The following is a 25282-nucleotide window of genomic DNA, read 5'->3' as shown; positions in this document are numbered from 1 at the left end:
AGTCAGGATTGCATTTTGTTTTTGATGTTTTGTATTTTCCGTAAATGGTAGCCTTCAGATATGTCAATATTTGAGACATATTTTTAAGAACAGTATTTGTTTTATAGAATTAATTGATTTGGGAAGAAAAATTGATATACTGAGTAAGACAAAGACAGAATGGAATGACTCCTGCCTCAAAACACAGCAAGCATGTGTCTACTGAGTGCTTGCGACTCAGTAGGAAATGGCCCCATCATAGTAGAAGAAGTAGAAGGGTATGATATGACATTGTAGCAAATCATTTAAGCCAGAAATCAAATGAAGTTGCTTGAGCAATAACCCAGAAGAACCAACCCTCTTGAACTCTAGAAGCGAACCAGCCTAAATGAAACACTCAGGGATTTAAGTGTGCTCAGTGTTGTTATTTAGCTTTAAAGGAACAGGAAATAAAAGGGCAGAAGAAACAAAAGTACTACCCTTTCCCTCAGATTCTGGGTGGAAGGGGCAGTAGAGAGTTAAACTCTTACAGCACCTGTAAATTATTAGACGATAAAAATACAAAGAAAGTGATATTTGTGTTTTAGAATTACTAAAAGTAATCTTCAAAACAATTGTTTTCATGATCTATGCTAGTGTGGAAAGTGTAGAGCTAAATTAAAATTTAAAATAAAAGCAGAGTGTGGACGTTTCAGAGGTTACGTGGAAAGGACAATGATTCAATACAAAATGCATAAAGTTGTTGGATTAATCTTGGCAAGGACAACATTTGCTGTTGCAGCAACAGAGTCATCTTGGCTAGGAGGAAGCAAAATGGAAAATAGGAGAAGTTAGGAAAAAGACTCATCTCTGATGATAGAAGGCATGTCTATTCAGTTGAATTACCAGAGCCAGAGTTAGTAGTATGTGTGAGAAGCACCTTAGATATTAGGTCTCTGGTGTTTGTAGGCTTGCTTCTTTTAGTCTAGCAAATAGATATGACAGTACAGTTTTGATCTATATACTTTTTGCCTTGGCTTCTATTCTACAAAGGGGAGCTAATAATAATAATAATACCTGATTTCTGTAACTCCCGAGAATACGGCAAAGTTTAATTAAATAAAGCCTGTAAGGCACTTTTTTTACTTCCTGAAAATTCTTGTAAATATGCAGGATCACCACCATAAGTTATTCTAGTTATTAATACATCCATCATGTAAACACACACACACACACACACACACATACAGAGAGAGTTCCTGATCCATTGAAACCTTGGAAGAATTTACAATGTAATTTAATTTCTTCATCATCACTAGAGGATCAGGATAGTTTAATTTAATTTACATAAGGTAGATTAGTGGAAGAGGAGCTAGCAGATAGAGTGCATCCCCTTCAGAGGCCTGTCCAGTTAGGCCATACTGCAGAAGAAATGGGCAGTAGTGAACTGTGTGCCATCTCTTTTCATATGTTCAGTCAGATGTAGAGTGTTCATGGAATGATTTCAGTAGGGAAGGCATGTAAGGGGGTAGACCATACACAGATATCTGCTCTTTATGTACCTAATACCTCTTAAGGCTCAAGTTTTTAAAGAAAGGTAATTCTCTCAAGGAAAATCTTTTTTATTTTTCATTTTTCAACCGATAACCTGCATGTTTATAAAATAAGATAGGAATACCTAATTGAAATTTGAAAATGATATACTTAATATCGTGAAACAATAGTCTTTCATCTCCTTCAGAATGTTGATGATTTCTTGAGCTAAGCAATATTTAAAACACGTGCTGTTACCGTTAAATATATTATAACACTTAAGTGTTTTTAGCCCTATGTTTTATGGAAATCTTATGATGAAAGTTTTGGTTTTTTTTTAATTCCTAAGTTGTTAAATGGACTTTAAGAAAATGAGTACTATAGAGTAGGTAACCATTACAGCTAACTTTATCCAATACTGCATCCTTTCAAAATGCTGCTCACCCATGCCTTAAGTAAGGATACTGCACTGTTAGCAGTCTCAGGAGTACATAGCCCTCGGGTGAAAGACCAGGGGCAGTCGTCTAGCTGCACAGACTTCACTGCAGCAGGACTAGCCAGTTTTCTGTGTAGCACCCAGGAAACTCTATGACTCAATTCCACCTCCCTAGCATCAACTCTGCATCAGCCACACGGGTCATTTTGAGATTGCTTTCTCAAATAGGGCTAAATAAGCCTTCACGTCAGTTAGGTCATTCTGCTTTCCCAAGAATCCTATTGTTTTTTTTTCCTCATTGCATTCACGGAGGCCACAAAGTGAGGAACTCCTAATCTGGGACTTACACCCTCTTGATGTCCATCAAATGAAGAAATGCAGTCTGAGCCACAGAACAGTTGATTTCACTGATATCTTTTGCAGGATTATATCCGCATTTTTAAATGCTAAATTTTAAGTGTTCAAATATTGATTTAGATAAAATTGAAAGTTTTCACTTTTATTTCTGATATCAGTGGAATAGGAAAAAAAATCTGTACGTACCATCGGTACGGCTGGGTTAATTTTATATGTGCTTGTTTTAGACTAGTATACTTAGCTATTCCAGGAGACTTAAACACATTAAATTCCATTATCTCTGCTTCTTCTCCTGTTCTTTATCTTTATAGCTTTTATCCTCTTTTTATGGGCTTATTGCCTCTAAATACATTTTGTTAAGACATGTGCTATGTTTAAATTCTACAGTGAAAAGGAAGAGGTGCCCAGAGGTTTTGTTGTTTTTTATTGTTTTCTTCTTTCTTTTGACAAGTCTCCTGCTTTATACTACTTTGTAGACGGTACTGCCTGTCATGCGAAGGAGCCCAGCTTCTTCCAACAGGAGTGGGACTCAAAACCAAGGCAGTCAGGTCCCTTTCCTGGATCTGTGCTGGCAATCATAGATGCTTAAAGATGGCAAGAAAACAGAATACCTTCCCACTTCATCAGATACATTGAGAAAGAAAGATTCAGCCCTTTGCCCCAATTTCTACTACAGTCGTCTGTAGAAACAACATGGGGTTTCCTGTGCTCTGCTGCCCAGACTGTGATAATAAGAAAACTATCCATGAAGTGCAGGCAGGGTTCTGGTGGCTTGGATGCCCTGAGTAAAACTAGTGTCTCCCCCAACTCTCACCCATTTCTGCCAGATGATACAACAGGTTCTATGATGCTACCATTGACTCCGCTTCCCATGGTAGCCCGGTACTAGTATAGTATACCAATGTCATTTAGACCTTCAGACACACGCCTCTTATGCTAAACTGTTTGTTCCCATGAAAGATACTCTGTGCCCCCATCAAGCCTTTCTCCTCTGCTCACATCTTTCCTCTCAGCTTTATTTACCATGAAGATGTTGGTGTAGACTGACCCTTCTCCTGATGTCCTGATATCCTTCCAGACTATTACCGAGGACTGGCAAGTGCTATCTCTGACTTAATTGGAGCCCCATATCTCTGCAGTTTTATTTCTCCTACCTGCTAATTGGTCTCCTGCCTCCAGTCGCTGCCAGCCAAGGTTGTCCTGACTGCCTCTGACATAATTATCTAACTGCATATCTCTCATCATGCTGTTCCTCTAACTAAGACCCTTAGCCTTAGCCCTCTGTGTCCTCCAGCCTAATTTCCAGACTTAACTGAGTGATAGTTTTGTCAGCCAGAGTCATCTCCCATTACATTCGCATGGTGTCTTATCGTTTACCCACACCAGGGAGGTGACCATTTCTCAGAAACACAGCAAGAATATGCCTCTGTACATTTTCATCTGCCGTGATTTGTCACTCTCACTACTCCGCTGAGGGGAAGTCCACCTTGCTTTCCAACTCAAGTACTCATAGAGTAAAGGATTTTCTCTGTGCTCCCAGTGAACCTTCTAATAGGCCTCCATTTGCATTTCTGCAGTGTAGCTCTTCCCTTCACTTGAATTGCAAACAGACCAAGGGTCTGGCAGGATCCCTTATCCATCATTCTATTCCGTGCTTTACACTGGGTGCCCATGGTATTTAAACTTCTTAATGTTATCAGTCTCCATGATGGTACATAGTGCTTCCTGAACAAGTGAATGAGAAGTGAGTATTTGAACTAGCAAGAGTAGGAATAATAGATGGTTGATCTACTTACTTACTTTACTTGCTCCTTGGTAGCCTGTATATTTATCACAGTGCCAAGCATTGTGCTTTGAGATCTGCAAAGTGGGAACAGTCCTTGATAATACTTAGCTTCCTAAGCCACTTGTGATCGTAACTGGCTCTGTCATGCTTTGTATCCAGAGGCTGGACCTGGGATTTTCGCACTGATTTGTTCCTGTCCCTTACTTTGTCGCCATTCCTACTGTACTCATCTTTCCCCTTCCTTTCTTACGGAGAATCATTGCTGAATCAAACTGGCTGACAATGGAGTGTGAGAAGGTTGCAATGTGTGCTTAAGCTGAAATCCCTGTAGCTATTTTCTTTTTTGGGTGTATAGCAACACCTAGTGGCTTTGTGTATTATTTCAGAGACTTTGTAGAAACAGGGTTGCTTATTTTCTTTTTCTTTTCTTGTTTAACCAGTTTATTTCTTTTCATTAATTCATAAGAATAGATGCTGAGGAATAAATGTTGATCCATTAAAAAATCATTCACTAATTAACTAATTTACATAAATAATAAATATTTTATATTTCATAATATTCACAGTCTGGGATGCTAATAGAAGCCTTTTGTAGGAAATCCACTTTGTTCACAAGTATAGATTTTTCTGTTCATACATATGTATATTTGCCATATCATAAACACATTTTTTATATTCTGTAATCTTTAGATAAGAACACCTAACATGTATCACATCCAATTTTACTTTGTTAGTAAGGTATTCATATTTGCCTTGGTGACATGGAATCACAGTTACACATGTAAATGACTTCTTTGAATATATACATTCTGATGAAATTTTAATGGGCAATTTACTCTACCTTAATTTTTTCTAGATAAACATTTACATCAGCTATTTAGTTTTTCTTATAACTGTATTATTTCCCTTCCTTGCTTATTAAAAATTATAGCTAAATCAAAATTTAGGATTTGGGGAACGCTCTCCCTCTGTCTCCTCATGCTGCTGGCTTGGCTTCGTGTTACAACTCTTGCCCTCCTTGTTTATGTCTACTGTTGTCTTGGTGCCTCTTTCTGTCTTCGGACTAGGTTCAGGGAGCAAGTCACCAAGTAAGTAGTGACTCCCGTTCCCCCAGGTTCTTAATTCTATGCCGTTTCCATTGTACTTTATTGGGTACACTATTTCACAAGGACCTAGATTTTGGGAAGGGACATGGCCCACTACAATAAAATGCAGGTTTAGTGGTTCTAGTTTTGCTCTGTTCGCCACTGGGCAGCCTTTGTTGTAGTTTACTGCCAACTCACACACAAGTAAATATACACTGTACATCTGCTCTGTCTGCTGCCTCCTCCAAGAGTCATTACTTCTCCCTTCATGGAATCTGAAGTCATTGACACAGCACTAAGCAGTGGGCTCTATGCATGCTGCATCCCATAAAATCATATCACCTAGTGGTGTCATAGCAATCCTTACTCTGTGATGTCACAGAGTTCCCAGAACCAGTTCCTGTTGTTAAATTGAGCTGTATCCCAAGGTCTTAGTTCGTTTTTGTTTATCTTGTTTTTTTTTAACCTTTTGTCCCCATAAAGCAGGATCTCATTAATTTCCCAGGCTGTCTTGAACTCTTTCTATACCCCAGACAGATCTTGAACTTCGTATCTTACTTATTGCCTCAGCTTTCCACGTAGGTAGTAGTATTCCAGGTCTATGTCAGTAAACATGTCTAAATGATAATGTATTTCATTGCAAACATCATGTACACCTATTTTTATTAAAATTTTATAAAGACACTTTGTAATATTTACCTAAGTTTCTAGCTTAATTTTAAAGTCAAACTTCATTCCCCCAAATATCCAGCAAGCAAATGCATAGGATTCATTATTCCTACATTTGGTTCAGTCATTTCATCTAAGAAGGAAAATTTCAAACCTTTGTGGCTACTAATTTGAGGGTTATTGACTTCTTTTGTGTGTGTGCACTTGGTGTCTTGGTACATTTAGTACAATGTGCTTAACAGTCAAGTGGTGATAAGAGAGGCAAGCTTACCCTAGGTGGCAAATCAATTAAGGATTTTGTAGTTTTTCTATGGTACTTATCAGTGGAAAGTGTGGTCATAGCTCTTTAAAACATCCAAAGTGACCATATGATTTTCAAATATTGGTTCCTATTCTACAGCCTTAACACTGCTATTAAAACATCCTTCCTCCTCAGTCATCAGGTGAAGATTACTGGGAACAGCATCAAAATATACATTTGTAACTTCCGCAGCCTTTCCCTTTAAGTTGAAAAAGTAATGGTTCTTCATCATAAAACCTAACTTCATTATTTAGGAATATAAGAGAAAAACCGATTTGGGACTTAGAAGACTCTGTCTGAATTTTGATTAGTTTATTCAGCATTCTTTTTTGAAATGGGGTGGGAAGTTGTCTCATGTATTTAAGGGTGACCTTAAAGTTTGGATTTCCCTGCCTTTACTTCATGAGTTCCATAGGCATGTACTACCATGAGCAGTGTAATTCAACAAATATTGCTTGGGATCTACACTGTGCCTGGGCAGTTTGAAGAATAATGCAATAGTGAACTCCGATCTTCACTAGTATTCTTTCCAGAGATTAATATGCCAACCAAATAGTGAAATTGTTATTTCTAGCACAAAAAAAAAGAGGAAATGTATGTTCCGGGAAGAATTCTGATGAGATATAACTAAGTGGTTTATTAGTAAATATATGGTTTTGGTTTTGGTTTTGGTTTTCGAGACAGGGTTTCTCTGTGTAGCCATGGCTGTGCTGGAACTCACTCTGTAGACCAGGCTGGCCTTGAACTCAGAAATCCACCTGCCTCTGCCTCCCGAGTGCTGGGATTAAAGGCGTGCACCACCACGCCCAACTAGTAAATATTTTTAATAATGAATTAACAGATGACAATAACGTGATGCTAAATGTTTACCAGCATAACATCTCAAAAGAGACATGTTTCTCGAGGTAGACACTAACCTCCTTAAGATTAGGGCTTATGCTATAAATGTGTGCAAAACCTGGAAAAGAAGACTTTGGCTTTAGTTTTGTTTCCCAGAATTATCCTGTCAGAGCTCATTGGTGTTTTCGTGTAGTCATGTAACAGGAAATGTTGAGGCAGCATAGTACAGGGAACTAGGTGCTCTCTGGATCTGTGACAGAAACCCTCAGTAAAATGCTAATCTTTGTACACTTTCAGAAAGTACGGAGCTGTCTGTCTACTGCTGTTAGTATTTAACACTTGAGTGGCCTCTTGCATACAACTTTGTACGGCGTATTAGTTATTCTTTGTTGCTGTGATGAAATATGATCAAAAGCAACTCACAGAGAAAGTTTATTTTGGCTGGCAGTTCCAGAGAGCTAGATTCCATAGTGGCAAGGAAAGCATGCCATGCCAGCAGGGATAGGAAGCTGCCAGTAACATCTACACACAGGAAACAGAGAAAGCAGGAAGCTCGGTCGGTGGTGACAGACATCCTCAAGGAAGGCCATACCTCCAAAAGTTTCCCAAATTGCACCGTCAAGGGGAACCCAGTTTCAGACATATGAGTCCATCGTGGACAGTTCTCGTTTAGGCCACACTCAGTGATGACATTTTGCTGTTAGGGCGTGAGGATTATGGATGCTTCAGGTGATATTTGTCTGCTGTTGTCATGATGCCAGGCTCTCTTTCTTTCAGGCATCCTCTGGGACTTGCAGGCCCGATATTTCAGAATCACCTGAGTTGCGTCAGAAGTCACCATTGTTTCAGTTTGCCGAGGTAACGTTTGCATCTTATACCTAATTAATCAGGGAGTCATTTATAAAGCGAGCTTAAATTTGGGCTAATGACAGCTAAGGAAAACAGTAAACTATTGCTCAATTAATTATAAATGAAAATATATAGTGAAAGATTAAGAGATATGGGTCTCCAGGGGCTTTTTGTTTGATTAGTTTTGAGACAGAGCCTCTCTGCATAGCTGGGCTGCTGTCAAACTCATGATTCTGCCCCAATTTGCCAACGGCAGGGATTATAAACATTCACTGCCATGTGGTGGTCTACAGACTTTAGTTGAGAAATGACTCAACTATGTTTATGGAAGCTTCTTAAGTCATAATAACTACTATAATTGAGCTAGAAGTATTATTAATACAGATTTTGATTGATAGATTAAAAATAGAATGAACTCAGCTGTTGTGTATACTCCATAGCCCCCTTCCCTCCTTTTTTTTTTTTTTTTTTCTTTTCTTTTTTGCCTGGTTTCTAACTTGATAGCATGAATTTTGCCAGAGTCTTCTATCACAAGAGAGAACTATTAGCTTGGTGTCAGTGTCGAAGCAGAGATTAAAACTGCTTCTGAAAACCAAAGTGTTTAATTCTGCCCTCAGAGCAGTTGAAGGGTAGCATGGTTACTCAGTGAAAACAAAATATTGTGTGGAACTGCAGAATCCTGTATGCGCTGTTAGATACGGGAGTGTGTATATGTGTTGATGGGAGGCTACATGTGTTACAACGGAAGGAAATGGCATGGAAGGAGATGTGTAGTTCAGTGGGTAAAATGTCAGCCCCATAAGTATGAGAACTAAACGTGACCACTTGTCAACTCTAAGGATGCAGGGACAGGAAAGTCCATGGGGTTGGCTAGCTGGCCATTCTCCATGAAACAGTGAGTTCGGGCTTCCGTTGTGGATGAGAGTGATTGAGGAAGACAGCTAACGTTAAGTTAACCCTTGTCCCTACATACATGTCCACAGAGAAGAGGCAAGGCATTTGTATCTGAACAGTTGTGGTTGGGTCTATGCCAGACATTACATTTTTAGGCTTGTTTGTTTCTCGTCATGATTCTATAAAATAAGCACTAATACCATCATTAGTGAACAGTGGGGAAAAATAAGTCTTGGAAAGTTTAATTGAGGTCATGTAGCTGCTAAGTAGAGAGAGAATTAAATCCCAGATACCCAGAACCTGCCTCCATGTGCATCCACCTTACTGTTTGACAGCAAGCTTGGAAAGTGCCAGGAAGAGTGTCGCTGTGTCTACTTATAGCTTCGAGATTTTAGTACTACGTTTTCTCACTTTCGGGGTGGGATGGGGAGGGGAGGGCAGGGGCAGGTGATCCAGTCAAGGATACTCTGTGCAGCACTGGCAGTACAGGAACTTGTTCTGTAGACCAGTCTGACTTCAAATTTAGAGATCCTCCTGCCTCTGCCTCTACCTCTGCCTCCCCAGTGCTAGGACAATGGATGTACACTCTCCCCAGCTTTAGTATTGTGTTTTTGAAAAGTTCATTGACAGAAATTCACTCCAGCAATTCCATTTAATACCATTTGATCACACACCTGATATTCTTATAAGGGGTGTGGCAAATGAGCCAGACTCTGTCCTTTGTTCCTTACTGCCATTGTCTTCCGTTATTACATACATTTTGTGTTGATTTTTCCAGGAGGGATTGAGAGTGACAACTTACTTGGGAATCCACATGAAATATGTGGCAGAATCTATTAGTGTAATGTAGTAAAGATTTCCTCAAACATGAACATGTCTTGTTCCCTTTCAGATATCCTCAAGGACATCGCACCCCGATGCGCCTTCAAAACAGTGTCAAGCGTCAGCCTTGTTTCAGTTTGCAGAGGTAAATCCTTCATTCCTTCATGCCTTTTAGGCTCAGACATCATGTCCATCCTTGGAAATGCTGAAAAGGAATTCTAATAATATGTGTTGAACTTGAGGTGTGTTCTCTCTATTAGTAACATAGTATATGGAATATTTGTGGCCTTTTGTTACCACTGCTGTAGCCGTAGTCAGCCCAGCTCCAGGTTTACAAAATGGTGATTTTTATAAGCATTCATTAGACTACACTTACAGCAGGCACTCGCCAGGGATTCATTTATTTCCTTTTACCTTCTTAATTTACATTAATCTTAAAAAAAAAAAAAACCTGCTGTCAACATGAATACCACAGGATTCCAGTTAATTGTTTGCAGTAGTAAAATTAGATGCTGTAATTGATAAATAACTTTCTCAAAGCAAATGCAGTGGTGAATATGACTTGTTAAATTGCCACTAAGTAGCTTTCCACATGTAGCTGTGGCCAGTATTTTCTTAGCGTCTAATCCTTGGCTCCACTCCGATCAGGTTTAACATCATCTCCAATTTTATCAGCTTGTCGTCCAGTTAGCATTCACCAAACCGTGTTTCTTGGTTGCTGTGCTTGGTGTGTCCTGATATGCTCATCCCTGTAAAGCTTTGTGACAAACAGTAAGATGGACACAGACCACGAAAATAAGATCCTGCCTGCTACAGGGCCTTGTACTTTTCCCTTTCCTTAATTCCAAGAAAACTGAATATCATAATGTAAGTAATGCTTTATAGAATGGAAAGAAAATGACAGGCAAGACAGTTGTGTTTAATATTGATGAATCACTTTGATTCATTTGAATAAGGAGTGCTGCATAAAAGAAACGTAAAAGGATATCCTTTTGGCAAGGGAAAACCTAGCGTTTCACTCTGAATATGAGAAAAAGCAGGTATTATTATTTAAGACTCTTATTTAAAAAAAAATTAGGCTTCTTCATTTTCGGACTCTCCTGAGAGTCAGCACCAGCTGGTCTCGTGTCAGGCGTCTCTGCTATGGTAGTTGGCTTTAGCTGCTGAGGACTGTTATATAGAACTAGTCACAAAATGCAAAATGTTATTTCGTGAAGAACAATTTGCTTGACGAATCAGAACACATTAATATTTTATAATTTTCCATTCTGATAAGCAGACTGCTCATTTCATTGACTGGTGGAGATAGTTTTGTTTAATGTCATTTTCTCATTCTTTTCCAGCTATTGATATGCATTTATTGCTGTTAAATATTTTTCAAGAGTTAAATAAGAAGGCTGGTGTGTTGACTGAAATTATTTTTAATGTTGACATCTAAGCCATTCCCATCCAGTTTTTCTGAATCATCTCATACACAATAGAATTTCTTTGCTGTATATTCTGTCTGATTAAAGTCTTCACCCTGTAGCATGAATTAGGAAGATATGATGTCTTTGATATACCTGATATTTACATATTAATTACCCAAAGTATCCAACTCAATATAAAATATTAGTGTGGAATATCTTGGCCAATGTGTGTACCTAACAGAATGATTAAGTGGCTCTTAAAAGATACTATCACCAGATCATTAGCAGCCCCTGAAGACCTAGATAAGGGTTGGAGGACCAAATTGACGGTATAAGAGTCTCTGTCCTGTGATTCTGCAGTGTGATCAGAGAATCTCTTAAAGGAAGTAATTTATGTTCAGCACACTCTCCTATCAAGTGGCAAAAGTTGGGCCTTGCCTCTCAGTTGTACTGTTACACCCACATAGTGACAAGACAAAAAAAAAAATCTTACTAGACAGTTTTCAGGGAAACATCTCGAGATGTTACACTACTGTTTAGCAGCATTCCTTCCCAAAGTATTTTGGTGGAAGTAAACATCTGTGGGATTTGAGGAAGCCTAAGGTTGTTAAATTGAAATTTTAATGGGGGCCACTTCAAGGAATTGTCGCATGAGTCATGCATGGTGTATAATCCAGACTGGATAATGTGAACAAATACAAATATGCTATTCCCAAAAATCTGATGCAATCTTCTTCCCAGGCCATTTTAATTTCTGAACCGATTAAACAATCAAGTCACATGGGTTATTCAACAGTATGTGCTGTACCTGCTTTACATCAGAGAAGCTGTGCTTTTCTACAGATTCATGAGTTGTCTCAGGCTTTTCCTAATGTTGGAGGAGAACACTATGTTTCAGTCTAATATTTTACCATATGACCATAGTGTCATCCAATAGTAGGCCAGCGTACATAAGGCTAAAGTAGAGTCAACTAAATGAACTAAGGAAAGCTGTCTGCTGAATTCTACAATGAACATATATATTATAAAAATAGAGTACCTTCTAATCACAGTGATTTTATAATTATTTCATGAAATAATATTACCTTTGAGAAATTATTTTCCTAGTAAGTCCACAGCAAAGATTTTCCACACTTTAAAATACACCAATGTCTCCCATAAGTTTTGCTCAAATGTAGAAAGATTGTTATCCCCAGGACTTGTGACTCACCCAGGCTGAGATTAAGTCTGAGAACTTACATCTGCACTAGGATTCTTTTTAGAGAGCCACAGCTTAAGGCTACTATTCTCCAGTTGCTGCTAACTCACAATTAATTGTTATTGTTAATGCACTTTCTCATTGCCATTGTTCTCATGAGGAGAGGATGGAAACAGAGGAAGGAGTTAACTGATACCAAATTACCATTTTATATCTCCATCTGTCTTCTGAGGGGTTCTTCTTGGTCCTATTATTACCCACTTAAGAAGAGAGTCAACATTTATGTATTTAGGAAACATTTAACTCTGCACACGTGTTCAGTTTGGAAATATTTTGAAGTATTTCCAGAAAGTATTTCTGCTAATTTCATTTATAAGCTTTTTGGAGGCATTTAGCCATGTGTTCTCTAGAAATGGGTTATTTATTGTGAAGTATAATTATCGAAGGAAACACACTTGTTATGAACTCTGGCCTATTTTAAAAAAGGATTGTTTTTCTTTCATAGCAAGTCCTAGGTTCCTGCCCTGAAAGCTAAGGAGGGCTTTCTTTCCTTTTCTTTTCTCTCTTTTTTCCTTTTCTTTTTTTTTTCTTCTTTTTTCAATCAAGTTTGGTTATCTTAAAGCCTGTTGAAATTAACCTACACAGAACCATGGCTCAGCAAAGTAATTTTGCTTTTTATAGGTTCCTTATGGATGTTTATATTAAAGAAGATAAAATAATACCCCTGCTTTATAAGATCTAGGAAGAAATGGAGCGCAGAGATTGCCTGCCCCTGTGTCAGTCAGCCTCTTTCATTTTGATACTCACATTTCATCTAGATTCCTCTCAGCCCATCCAGTGTGCTGCCACTCTGTGGTCCTAAGCTTGGATGTGTTCAGTTGGTCAAAATGAGTTTCCTATCTGCATTGCTGTTCACAGGTAGAGAAGCATATCAGTCATTTTAGATGTAGTTCCTGAAGACCGATGGCTGAATACAATGCCAAAAAGCTGCTATTGTTTTCCATTATTTAATAGGTCTAAAAGACTTGGCCAAAGTGCACATTCTCTGTCTGATTCATGGCTGGCTCTTAAACCTAGTGTATGTCTTTATACTGAAAAAAAAAACATACTTACTAAAAAGACACAGCTAATCTATATGATTTAGACAAATAGTTGTGGACATTAAACCTTTCTTTAGAAGATATTTACCTTGCCAGTATACGTAGGACCATAATCATACCAAATTTAGGGTTTTGTCACAATAAGATATGAGCAATAGGTACAAATTTAGAGCATTCATTTTCATGATAGAATACTTAATATGTTACAGAATATTGTGTTCCATAAAAACACCGCATACTTACTTCACTGCAACTAATCACAGAACATAATATATGTTTTATTGGAAGCATTAACATTTCTTTAAAGTAAGCAATGCCAGCTATGCTCAGATGCCCCATTTATTTATTTATTTATTTACTTATTTGAGCAGTCATTTTCTTGTAGACTGGTGTCTATATTAACTTACAAAAGATTCCACCATCACCTAATAAGTTGACTCTGATCTTTACCACCTCTTTCCCTTACATACTCAGACACCTCAAAAAGACCTAAAAGGAAGATTGTTTTAAAACTTCAGAAAGATAATTTTTCTTAGTATTTTTCCTTGTATTTCAGATACTATTTCATGTACCCTTATTATTAGTTAATAATCTGAATATTACATAATAGTTAAAAAAAATAGTGTTAACATCATGACACACACCATACATACTGAGGAAAATATTATTCACAGCTATGAGTTTATAGTACACTTTATTCGTTATCTACCAGTGTAGCACTCACACACTGATGGGTAGGAAGCACCATTTAGGCCAGTCGTTGGTAAACAGGCATTTATGATATTGGTCTTACTTAAAGGGAAAAGCATATGTCCCTTACATTGGAAGTTTTTTGTAGGAGTGAAAAATAACAAAATGACAGATTAACATTTCTATGACTTATTCTTGAAGTCAAAGTTACTATCACAGATGACATTACTAAAACAATGTGTGACATTAAAAGGGATTAGGCCCTAGACAAAAACTCTGAAAACTAGAATTTAGTTTATATCAGTGTAGAAAGAAGCCAGCAGAAAAGATTAGCAAGGAATGGTCAATCTCCAGGAATCAAAGTCCAGGGAGGAATTTTCCAACAGCAATGGCATCAGCAGTGTTAGGTGCTACAGAGGAATCTAGAAAAAGACTGAGGCATCTAAAATATATGTCCAGTCTAATGTCAACTTCTGAAAAAATATTCACTCTTCAAAAGAAAAGTATTTTAAAAAACATGTTTAGAGAAGTCATTTCATGAAAATTTTGTCAGGAGAATTTGGAAACATGAACCATTCCCACATATGCATACTTTTGGAAATTAGGCTTTTAAGCAACTTTTTGAAAATTGTCTTATAGCCATGAACGGGTAAACATCTCTAGAGATTAAAAAGAAAAGCAGGCAAGCTATCCTACTGTGTAAGAACACCTCACAGTGCATTCACAGGGGGCAAGTAGACTTTAGTATGAACTATACTTTATGAGGCCCCAGTTACAGTAAAGATGAAGTGCAGTCAAGTAGTAACAGAAATCTTGGACCAAAAGGAACAGCAGAGGGAGCTGAAGGAAGAAGCACAGAGATGAGCTGTGGAGTGCACTGCTTCCCAGCATGCTGCCTCTCGGTCATGCTTGCTTACACAACAAAGTTGATAGTCTACAAACTAACTATTCACTTTCATGGTGTAGCCAATTTTGGAATTGTAGTAAAAGTTTTTATAGTCGTTAGTGATCATGATAAGTTATAAGTGCCGATTGTTGTACTATCTCAGAGATGAAGTAGAGCCTTGGAACCTTGCTACTCCCTAACATGAAACCTAATCCCCACACTGCAGTGCTGCGCAGGGTTTCTTGTACTTTAAAGGTAAAGCAAATGAGGCCCAGAGTCCTGACTATTTGCTTACAACTACGTAGCAGAAAATAATGACAGCATGTCTGCCTGGCATAGAAGCCATGGCTCCTACATTGTAGAATCTTGGTTCAGGAGCCTGACATGTACATTCAGTCCTTCATTCCTTAATTTACAAACAGTCAGTGATAATAGCTTGTTAGTTTTCTCTTAGACTAGTGATAGGTGAACAATTAAACTCAACTTGTTCTAGAAGTAGTGCTATCCTTCAGTGAAAACTTGCCTAGTGGAAAATATTCCAAACTTCAGAAAGATTGGGCTCCTTATGCTATATTCAAGATGTGATGAGAATGACCATAAAACCTACTAAAACTGTAGCATCTAGGAAGAAAAAACAACCTTCATAACCTCCTTTAGCTAGACATTTGTTTTTAATAGCCCACGTAACACATTAAATATGTGTTTCTATAAAGGGCTCTTATTTTGTAGAGAGTCCCTTTTACCAGTGAGTATCCATGCATGTCATCTGTCCCAGAGCTGATACCCATGGTCACTAGGCCACCTAGTACAAGTTAATGGGCCAGAGTTCCTCCTAAACCAAACCGTGAAAGCTCTGTGTACACTGAGAAAGAACTCAGAATCATAGATATTGAGCATGCTTAAACTGTAACTACTTGCTCTGATGGTGACTTCTCCCCATGAAGAATGCTGTGTTCATGTCCTTCTGTGTGTATCTCCTTTTCAACTGTTACTGAGGTTAAAAATGGAAAGGGACGTTTTCATATGAAGTAATAAAGAGTGGTGTTGTTCAGTCATAGTAGTGCCCAGGTACTGCAAAAAGTATAGTCAGGGTGATGTCACATATGCAGATGAACCCAGCATAGTGCAGGCAGGTTCTTAACTTTACCCCACATGTTTGAGGTCTATTAGTTTTGGAGTATAGTTTATGAGTGGTCTCTTAAGGGCAGTCAGGATTTTATATATATATAAAAAAAACCCTCCCCCAACTTCTATTATATTTCCTACCATTTAATGAGTTCTTTCCACAGAAATCCCAAATATTTCCTTAAAATTAATTGATTGTAAATGCAAAATAATTCTATATCTCTTTGAATTTGGCCAACTGTTGAGTTAGTTCTTAAGTAGAAACCAACGTGCAAATCATGCTGAAGTTAAATTTAGTGTCAGGAATATGAAAGATAATATTCTTGTCATTATATAGCTATCAATCCTGTACCTATTTTTGAGCAGCTCAAATGGTTCTCAAAATGATTGTTTCAGATTTGATGTAGCTAAAGCAGTTTGGTAGCTGGGAGCAATGTTAGACCTATAAACTTAAGAAAATTTCTAATTGTGTATGTAGGAAACCAAAGATTCTGGCATCACAATTAATACCGTTTATGTGGATTATTCTCTGTATAGATCTCTTCAAGCACTTCGCAGTTGGGTGGCACTGAGCCTGTGAAACGCTGTGGAAATTCTGCACTCTTTCAACTGGCAGAGGCAAGTCATATGCACTTAAGATCCACAGATGTACAAATTACAAAATAATGAGGATAGTGTTTCTGTGCTGTCTCATCCGTGAACACAAACATGCCTTATCTGGTTTTCAACAGTGAGAGGACTGCCTTTCATTTTACAATAGGAAATGTTTCTACTCAAAGTCATCAGGCACTGATAAAGACTATACAGGGACATCTCAAAAGTTGCTTTATGTGTATTATTTTTAATAAGGCTAGTTTTGTCTGTCTCGAAGCAGTAAGTCTTAAGATTAGCAAGTTTAAATAAGTCCAGCCTGAGCACCACAACTTTATTTATTTATTGTTTTCTTAAACCACTTCTAAATCTATAAAATGCACTTCCTTTAGTCAGTGTGGTATGTGAGCATGCACAGAGCATTCAGATTTCATATTCTATAGTCCTCGTCGACCACTGAGACACCATCATTAAGTAGTGATCTTGGAGTGCCACTCACACATTTGATGAGACATGTTCCTATTGCTCCCCTGACAAATGAGAAACTATGTGGCAATTGGATGAACTTGTAGATTTCTATCATGTTGTGACGCTAAAGAGAATATGTGGGGGGATTTCATCACAGAATGCTAGATTTATATTTTTATAGATGAAGTGGATGATGAGAAACTACAATGCTAAACCTTTTCTTCTTTTTCTTTTTCCTTCCATTGTGGTCCCTTTGATTTCTTTTGTGAGTGGCATGGTTCTTTTACAAATTGACCTTAATAAGATCATCTATCATTTTAATCATAAAAATCTGAGAGTTTGGGGCTGGAGAGAATACTCAGTGGTTAAGAGCACTGACTGCTCTTCCAGAGTTCCTGAATTCCCAGCAATCACATGGTGGCTCAAAACCATCTGTAATGGGATCGAGTGCCCTCTTCTGGTGTGTCTGAAGACAGCAACAATGTACTCATATACATTAAATGAATAAATCTGAGAGTTTGAAATCTTTAAGTTGGCATCTTTATATTGAGCTTTTAAAGCTAAGCCAGGTACTAGTTAGGAATACAAGACCCTGAAACAGTAGCAGATGCAAACACTAGAACAAACTAATACATTGTATTGGATGCCAGATTCACAGGAATCTTGGGTAATACAAATTCAGACCCAACTGGAGGGTTGTGAAGACCAGAAACACTGAGGGAAACTCTTAAGACAGCAGGGACTGGTTCTAAAAGGAACTTCATGAGTAGGCTAAGATCTTCAGATGTGAGTGCATCTGTACTTAACCTTGTAAACATTTCTCCGGTAGGAGAGACACTGTGAGGTTATGGATTTTTCAGACTCTAGATAGTCAAAACAACTTGAAATGACCATTTTTCTTGAATAATATGAATATATGGTCCATCTGCCTTTTCATATTATTTCTCTGTGTGCACACGCATATGTAAACGATGAAGTATTAAACAACACGAAATATAAAACAAACTAACTTTACAAATAACATTTATCTTTATTAAGCTGTTTTTGATAGTAACCTGAACCTTTGAGATGCTTTGCTGGGCAGAATGCTAAAAGAGGGGATCTTCTTTGTCATTCTCTTTCACTCATAAAAAGGATTTCTTATTAAATCAGAGCTCATTAAAAAAAGTATTCTTGTAATTTGTAGGGATGCATCCCAAATATGAAACAGATGCTATGGTTTAACAGATGCTTGGATGCTGGTATCATAATTTAAAGGGGTGAAATTACTGAAATAAGGCTATTTCAGTTACAGAAAATCAACCGGGCAACATTTGAGTAAAAATATGTGCTTCTGATGAAACTGGGTTGCTGGGAAATCATTTGCCAAGATCTTTATTATTATTTGTGTCAAATGAATCTGCTGCCATAAACACTCCAGTTCCTACGTAAGCATCCAATGCACAGTGGGTAAACCAGCAGTGCTGGTGATCACCAGGAGACTGATGCTTTCTTTCATTTTTATCCCATTTGTAATTCTCAGTGTGTTTTCTTCGTCAGATAATCTAATCATTTCTGGTTCCTCTAAAAAGTAAATATAGAGCCATACTTGAGCCTTATACATTCCACAGGGAAAAACATCAAGAAATTAGTTCCAATTTAGTCTGGACTCTTCTCTCTCACTACGTCCTATAACTTGACAGGCCTCTCATCACCACCTCGGCTTCCAATCATCCTAGCAGGTGATGTGTGGAGCACCTTGTCTTTTCTTCCTCCTGCAGATAGAACTATTCTTCATTTCTTGCCCCACTCTATCAGGAAGAGTGAAGTCAGCTCTATTGTTAAAGATTTAAGGATAGATATGCAAGCAGTATATGCTTACGGTTTGGTGAGAAACAAAAAGTGCTCTAGATGTAAATGCATTGTGACATCCTTTACTTCTCTGACCAAGCGTAAACAGAACGAGGGAACTGGCAGCAGGGAGACTTGGAGTAGCTTTCTCTATTCTTAGTTTTGACATTGGAACGGTATGTATTTCCCAAGGGTAAAGTAAATAAATAGAAAATAGATTAGTTTGATCAAACAGGAGGCCACTGCACACTAATGGGGAGGGATTGGCAGATGGCAGACCTGGGGCAGTCTCATCGGAGAAAATATGATGGAGCTGCCTTTGCTCAAGACTCTCTCAAGTAATGGGAAAGGCAGGCGTGACAGTCACCTGGGTTGTACCTCTACAGCTGTGTTGATCAAAATATTTATGACTATTGGTTTAAAACAAAACTAGACAACTTCTCTTCCTGATCCTATAGGACCCTATTCCAGCCTTGAGGCCATGTCCCTTCTGATCACTGACAGCCAATCTTTTCGGTATTTTAAATATCACCTTGTTTGAGAATCCCTTAAGGAAGTCCTTGAGACGTATCATCAACCAGTGAATAAAGAAAGGATAAGTTCATCAGTGTATGTTACTTGAATACTTGAGAAGCAATTTAAGGAAGGGGGCCTTATTTTGTCTTGAAAGAGCAGAGAAGTTATGGTGGCTAGGTACGGGAGATAATCAGCCTGTCTCCTTTCTGAGTGAGAAGTAAGGCTAGGTTATAAGGGCCCATCCTCCAACAGCCCTCTACCTCCAGCCAGACCCTACCTTCTAAGCATTTTGAAACCTCCTGAAACTGTTCCACGTGCAAACCTCAACAGGTTCTTTTCTCTGCCATGAGAAACAAGGCTCAAAGCCCCTTCTGTATTCCTTGGGCTAGAGAAATGGATGGGAAAAGAAGTGGATGGGCAGATCTCCCAAAGTTAGGGTTAATGTTTATAAGGAATGCAATCTTAGACCTGGGTAGAGGCATGTATTGCTTGGAATAGGAATGGCCTCCGTAGACTCATGTGTTGAATGCTTGGTCCAAAAATTGGCACTATTAAGAGGTGTGGCCTTGCTGGAGGAAATGTGTCACTAGGGGGTACTCTCCAAAGCTCAAGCCAGGCCTAGTGGCTCAGTTCATTCTTGCTTCCTGTGAACCCAGATGAGGGACTCTCAGCTCTGTCTCCAGTACCATGTCTGCCCGCATGCCACCCTTCTCTCCATGATGACAATGAACTAACAAACCAGCCCCATGTAAATGTTTTCCTTTATCAGAGTTGCCTTGGTCATGGCATCTCTTCACAGCAATACAAACCCTAAGACAAGGTACCTTTCAAGCTTATTAACCTGAAATCCACCCCCAAACATACGTAGTTGAAAAAGAATCCCTACTCCCTCAAGTTTTACACACACAGACTCAATGATGATTATGAGAGGAGCCGGAGGGGGATGAGGGGGAGGAGAGGAGTGCAATTTCTATGAAGTAGGAGCAAAAACATTTTATATCTGTTTTTATTGCCATGTTCTCTACCTCAGCAGCCAAAACTAAATTAGGTAGGATGTTGTTAGCAGGAGGCAGAAACTTAGATTCTCCTGCAATGTCAGTTTTGGTTTTCCAAGGACCTCCTCCCCAGGTGAAGGCTCTGACTGGAACATGTGATTTGACATTTTAGCATGTAGATATTTTGGTACGTGAGGGTGGGCACATGTTTGTGTGTGAACACATACACGTGTGAACACATGTCTGTGGCAGCCAGAGAACAACCTGAGTTTATTCTTCTTCAAGCACAGTCCTCTTTGTTTTTTGAGACAGGGTTTCTCACGAGGGCCAGCAGCTCTCTGCTTAAAGTTCCATGTGCTCTCACCTTCCCAGCTCTGGGATTCCAGGTGCCACTGCGCCTAGTTTTTGCATAGGTGCTGGCAATCAAGTTGAAGTCCTTGAACTATCTATCCAGCATCACAATGTGTAGCTTTTACTGTCTGAAAGTGACCTGGAAATCCTCAGCCCTGTTCCATGGAATTTAAAGGGATCTATCCAGCCAGGAAGGGAGCTTTCTGCTGAGATCAGGAAATTGAGAGCAACACAATGCTCTTTGTTCAAGCCTCCACAAGGTTCATACTGTTCAGTTAATCATTTTCTTATGCCGGCAAGTGCTGAAATGCATTGTTTCCAGTCATTTTGAGATTAATTAGGCTAATCATCTACAGAACAGCACGGCATCCTCCCTGGGATGACAGTTGGGTAGGAGAGTTGCTGCCATTCTGAGGATGCTGTGAAGAGACTCAGAGATAGCTTTATCTGCATTTCAATTCTAGGATTAAATATCTGTAGCACCAGTACCGTCTGGTTACCAAGCAGAACAGTGTAGTCACTAATTCTAACAGACAAGAGTGTTTGCGGGTTTCTGTCATGCCAGTAATAATGGGGCTGCTGAAGTTACCTATAGACCTCTCTACACATCTTTAGTAGAATGAGAACTAAAACCTGTAAATCACCTAAGATCAGAAGTAAAGGAATACTTTGTATAAAGTGTTGGTTTCTAAGAAACTGAAAGGGTCTGAGCCTACGTCTAAAATCACTGCTGTTATTTCTTCTAGTCTTTTTATGAAATATTTAAGTGTTTGTTAAAATGGCAGAATCATTTCTTCTAGTGAAAATTTGTAACTCAAGGTAGTAAGGAGTGCCATTTATTATCTACTGTGTGTTAAGCATGGTTTTGAGACCCTTGTATGCATTAATTTAATTCTCACAACTATGCACTGAGGCAGGAACTATTATCATTTGTTTTTCATACTAGGAAACCAAAGAATGTAGAGTAAGTTTGCCTGGTAGCTTGCTTAAGTTCATTTGGATGGTAAGTATCAAAGTCTAGGTAGGAATACAGATATTCTTTCTTTCCTGGGCTGTATCTATCTCCTAGATAGGCTTTTCAGTCATGTTAAGACAACTCTAAAACACTGTCTTAGATGCTTGTTATAGAGATGTGCACACTTTGAAGACTTTGTGGAGACTTCTACCTATATATGTATGGCTGGCTGAAATAACATGTTCAGGGGTGCTGTCAAAAATGGAGCTTAGATTTCCTTTTTAGAAAATCTTGCACCTTTGAAAAGCTGGCCCATTACATACTACTCTCTGTATGTATATGTTTCTGTAGATATGTGAGGGTTATTGGAATTGGAAATTATTGGTATACAAGTCTTACCCTAAAGGGGAGTGCTCTTCAGTTGCATGAAGATAACATTTAAACGAGAAGAACGGAATTCGGAGCAGCACACTACTATATTCTTCTTCATCTCATCTCATCAACCTGTTAATTTCTGTCAGAAGCTGAAAAATCAGGATGTTGTATTTCCACATGTAAACCAGATAGATCATAGAAAAGCTATGGGTCTGGAGATTTCAGGAAAATCAGAAAAGTTGTTATTAACCATATTTATTAAATAAATAAGGACATAGGTTTTCTCAAAAGCTTTAGGATCTTAATTTTTCTTATATTCTTAATTGCTATAATGATGCATGATCGTGTTAAAGGTGGGTAAAGATAAATTTACTACAGCTTCTGTAAAAAGTAATTTATAAAACTGTACATTAAAATGACAGGATTTATAAACATTTTTGAAAACAGGGCACCCCATGAATAATCTTGCTTAGCTGCTCTACTGCTCTCCTGCAATCCTAACACTTCCCATTACTGCTGATGATTAGGGATGCTTGACTCAAGTGGGACTGTATGTAAGTGATGTGGTGTATACTGCCTTCCCTCCCACCCACCTCTAACCCAGAACATACAGCTGCAGATCTCAATGTCTAATTCTAAGTTTTACAAGGGAGCCTTTTAATTAGCACATGTGTGTTTATCTTTTGATTTGAGTCTCTGGTTATTTAAACACCTCCTAAAACTTTTCTTCTCACTCCAAATTACACACATCAGTGTATTTTAGAGGGAGCTGAAATACAGAAATGTTTTTAATAACTGTCATTAACAACTTCAGGGACGATATCAGATGGCCATATGGCACCACAAGAACTCCTGCCCATCCAGAATCCACAGTGTCCAAGAAAATAGTCAGTGAAGAAAATGTTTAAGTTGGCCCAAGGTTTTCAGCCAACCAAAGATAAAACTGTTCAACATGCTCAGATCTCAGAGATCAGAGATATATAGACCACTGTTCTGTGACTATTTATCCTCATGGTGGAGAGTCTGATTTTCTTAAGAGTGCTATCGTTGTTCTCAGGAACTCTAGACTGACTGTGTGGTATCAAGCATTCTGGTTTTAATTAATTAGAGAAGAAATGCACATCTTAGGAAAATGCTATTAACTGCCATCTTAGGGTTATAGCTACACCGTTTTTGGCAGATAATAATCCAGTACAAAATGATGGTTAATATACCTTGGCTGCAAAACATTTGTTTTGTACTAAAAAGCAAAGGTTATAAAATTAAAACTGATTAATATCAGTGTGTTTGTTTGCATGCCACCTTGTTTTTAATGTAGCTGATTCGTGATAGTCGACAGTAAAAGGCAGTGTCTAGGAGTGATGTAGCCTGTCTTAATCCAGCTTGCTGATGCTTATGAGCCACAAGACTGCTGCTGTGCTGTTACTTATAAGGATTTATTAGTTTTCACTCTCCATTTCATTGTCTTTTAATGCAGGACAAGAACTGGATCACCATCTCCATGTTTGTTAAAAGAAATGCATTTATCATACCTCTGATTCAGAGATAAAAATGTGGTGCCGCATATGTTTATTATGCACTTAAAATTCCACCACAGACCCCAAGCCTAAAATGTGCTCTTACCTGGACTGAAAAGAAAAGACGTTTCCCTGAACCAGGAATATGAAACACTGTCTCTTCACTGCATATTTTAGCCCCTTAAGTATTGATAGTTAGTTTTTCTTAACATTTTGAAGATGATAAACTTGTGCATTGGTCCAATCCATTGTCTGTGAGGATCAGACTCAGTATTTCAGCTCATTCTTTCCTTTGAGGAGCGAGCTTCATTACCTCCAGCACTCCTCTTTCAGGCCTTTCTGTCTGTACCGAAGTCAGGGACCACAATGTGGATGCTGTTGGCAGAGGGAGCTTTGAAACATTTGTGTTCAGTGTCCACTCATACCCTTGGGAGGTATAACTAAGAACACGGTGATTGTTGATCAGGGCCTGGAGGGGAGAATTAGCATTGTTTTTAAAGACCCATAAAATAACTTTTCCCTAGTTTGAATGAAAATGCACTGAAGACTCATGAATTACCTAAGGACTAATGAGCATTCAATTTAACACAATTATCTATTGAAAACCTTTTGTAAACCTTTTCAAAGACATGAGCATATTCTTGGAGGAGAATACCAAGGCGAACAGCATGTGTTCTATGCCCACTGAGTTATAGCTGTTGAAAAATAGAGTAGGACCTAAGGGAACTGACAATAAGTATCAAATATTTATGTCCATCTTTGACTTAAAACATTAACATTTTAACTTCTTTGAATGCTGCCCTGGGAATTCCATCAGTGGAAGGTGCCCTGATGATTTTTTACTCTTACTTTAAGGGAAGGTGTTCAATTTAAATTAATAATAGAAGGAGAAATCGTCATTTACCGTGTCAGGCACGATTTCAAGGCCTGATTCACAACCAGTTCTCTATCACAGGGCATCTTGACTAATAATCATCATTAATTCTGTATTTCCCACAATGCAGTTCCTTTGCTTTGAGCTCACATTGCTTTATGTTCTTTTATGCTTGTTGTGTGATTGCCTGCATGCATGTCCATGCTTGTGTGTATAATGTAGTTTGCATGAACATTCCTAAGCTCCATTGGATTGTGGATGCATACACTCAAAGTAGATGTTAAGTAGACATACTAATATGCAAAAGTAAAACTGGGCACTAGAGAGAAAGCTCCACAGCTAAGAGCCAAGAGACTTCTGTGAGGACCTGGCTTCAGTTCCCTGCATCCCTATGGTTGGTGACTCCCAGCCATCTGTAATTCCAGTTCCAGGGGATCCATCACCCTTTTCTGGTCTTTGAGAGCACTGGGTACCCATATGGTACACAGACACACATGCAGACATACAAATAAAGTAAGGTAAATAATTCTTTTTAAGTTAAACTAATGTTCTATGACAAGACTTTTCCTGGGGAGATACAACATACGTGTACTCAGCCCAGATGGCAAGCTAACAACAGACCAAAGTGTGGGTACCACCACAGCCCAACTTGTAAACCAATGAGTTTTATTGGGGTCACTTAGAGGAATATGAATGAGGAGTTACGTACAGGAGCATAAATGACTCAAAAGCTAGCTCCATCACCAAAGCCCACTCCAGCATAGGTGGAAACCTGAAGGCCACTCCACAGCCCACAGGCAGCTCATCACAGAGTGTTCTCTCTAATTCCTCAGTTGGTCTAAACTCTTGTAGGCAGCTCTGCTGGTCTCTGT

At 38.5% G+C, this 25282-nt stretch overlaps 1 protein-coding gene across 14 annotated transcripts in view; it reads left to right on the top strand.

Moving 5' to 3' along the window:
• Nucleotides 1-25282, top strand: part of Bbx (BBX high mobility group box domain containing) — a 243810-nt gene that overhangs the window by 171378 nt on the left and 47150 nt on the right. For all 14 annotated transcript variants that reach the window (XM_029470820.1, XM_021185666.1, XM_029470809.1 and 11 more), the window contains 3 exons: nucleotides 7743-7823; nucleotides 9601-9675; nucleotides 16476-16556. In XM_029470820.1, the coding sequence (XP_029326680.1) occupies nucleotides 7743-7823; nucleotides 9601-9675; nucleotides 16476-16556 (237 nt within the window). The remainder of the gene's footprint in view (nucleotides 1-7742; nucleotides 7824-9600; nucleotides 9676-16475; nucleotides 16557-25282) is intronic.

This window comes from Mus caroli, chromosome 16 (genome assembly GCF_900094665.2).
Source record: "Mus caroli chromosome 16, CAROLI_EIJ_v1.1, whole genome shotgun sequence".
In the NCBI taxonomy this organism is placed as follows: Eukaryota; Metazoa; Chordata; class Mammalia; order Rodentia; family Muridae; genus Mus; species Mus caroli.
This window is presented reverse-complemented; position numbering and strand designations above follow the sequence as displayed.